Below are 1447 nucleotides of genomic sequence, written 5' to 3'. Positions count from 1 at the left end.
CTGGCTTTTGCGCACTGTGCGGACCTTGCGTATTCCTGGCCGGTTCCTCCCGAGCGGCTTTCTCTCCCCGAGCCCAGTGCATTGCTCAGGGCAGCCTGCGCCGACCGAAGAGCTGAGCTGGGCTCAGGGAAGCTCCCGTGTTTTGAGCTAAACGTGTGCCGAGCCTCTTCCCCAGGCCAGCAAGGACGGCTCGGGGAGTCCGTCGCGGCGCTGAGCCGCTTTGCTTTTCCACAGAACGCCTCCCGGGGCCGAGTCGCGCTGTGGAAAATCCCGCAGAGCCGCAGGAAGGCGTGAGTCACGCCGCTGACCCGCGGCGCACGGAACCCCGCTGGTGCACACCGAGGCTTCGGAAAAGCTTTTATTGAAAGCCCCAGGGCAATGCTGGGGGAGGGGGGGGGTCACTTCTTGCGGGGCTGCTTGGTGGGACCGTCCTTGAAGAACTCGTTGAAGCCCATGGTGATGCAGGCCAGGAAGCAGGCGTACTCCTTGAAGTCCACCTCGCTGTCCTTGTTGTGGTCCAGGTCGCTCACGAGCCTCTTGAATTCCGCCTCGTCCATTTGTTTCTGCGAGGGGGTAGAGCACGGCGGGGGTAAGCGGTTTTTGGGGCGCACGGCTGAGCGAGGTGCTTCTCCATCCAGCCCCGCTGCTTGCAAGGAAGGATGTAAAAAGCCTGGGCTTCCCTCCCGTCGCCTTGAAGGAGGGTTTTCTCTTTGCCGTGGGAAGGAGGTGGCCTTTAGGAAGGCGGGTGGCTTACCTGTGGTCACGCCTCTGACGTGACAAAGTTGGGCTAAAAAATTCTCCTCCCTCCTCCCAGTTTAAACCACAAGCCAGAAGGGGAAGTGGGGGTTAAAAAAAAGATTACAAAACTGAAATCGGAGTACGATTTTCTTTGCCAAACAAAAATATTTCTGCGGGTGTAAGAAAGCCAAGTTTCCTTTCGGTCTGAGCATGCGCCAGCCCGAGTCCTCTTGGCCTCGTCCCTCCTTCTCCCCAGGGCTTGCCCGGGAGCACGAGGTCTCAGCATGTCACGCGTGGGCTGCATCCATCACGCGTGCCGCGGGGAAATTCAGAGACCACCTCGGCTCACGCCGGCTGGCACCGTGCTACGCGGAAAGACCCGGGGCTGGTTTGCTCTCGCCCCTTACACCACCTCCCGCCCGCGCCTGGGCGTCTCCGAGGGATCAGAGGGATGTGCCCCCGTGGCCACTTACGCTCCCAAAGACGGGCAGCTCCTTGTTCAGCAGCTCCTTGAGCTCTGCCTTGCTGAGCTTGTACTTGTCCCCCTCCTTCCCCGAGTACTTGTGGAAGGTGGTGACCATCACGGCCAGCGCCTGCTCCAGGGGACACGCCATGGGGGATGCCAGCGAGCCTGCAGGTGCCCAGAGAATGAGCAACTGAGAGCAGAGCTCCGTGTCCCCAGGGACCCCCGCGCCGGGGGGCCGACGGT

At 61.6% G+C, this 1447-nt stretch overlaps 1 protein-coding gene across 1 annotated transcript; it reads right to left on the bottom strand.

The window, feature by feature from the left end:
* Nucleotides 1-398: 398 nt before the first annotated feature.
* LOC104613550 (protein S100-A4-like) lies at nt 399-1352 on the bottom strand. Its single transcript, XM_010293233.1, has 2 exons — nt 1212-1352; nt 399-563 (listed from the first exon to the last, which is right to left on the bottom strand). The coding sequence occupies exons 1-2, from the start codon at nt 1350-1352 to the stop codon at nt 399-401; spliced, it is 306 nt and encodes a 101-aa protein (XP_010291535.1).
* Nucleotides 1353-1447: the final 95 nt, after the last annotated feature.

Source organism: Phaethon lepturus, unplaced genomic scaffold (genome assembly GCF_000687285.1).
Source record: "Phaethon lepturus isolate BGI_N335 unplaced genomic scaffold, ASM68728v1 scaffold38958, whole genome shotgun sequence".
NCBI classification, from domain to species: domain Eukaryota; kingdom Metazoa; phylum Chordata; class Aves; order Phaethontiformes; family Phaethontidae; genus Phaethon; species Phaethon lepturus.
This window is presented reverse-complemented; position numbering and strand designations above follow the sequence as displayed.

What these genes read in the sequence shown, in the direction of transcription:
- LOC104613550 (XM_010293233.1), bottom strand. Translation starts at nt 1,352, where the DNA reads ATGGCGTGTCCCCTGGAGCAGGCGCTGGCCGTGATGGTCACCACCTTC. An exon ending in AGCTGCCCGTCTTTGGGAGC is followed by an intron (nt 564 to 1,211) that starts GTAAGTGGCCAC and finishes ACCCCCTCGCAG; the next exon opens with AAACAAATGGACGAGGCGGA.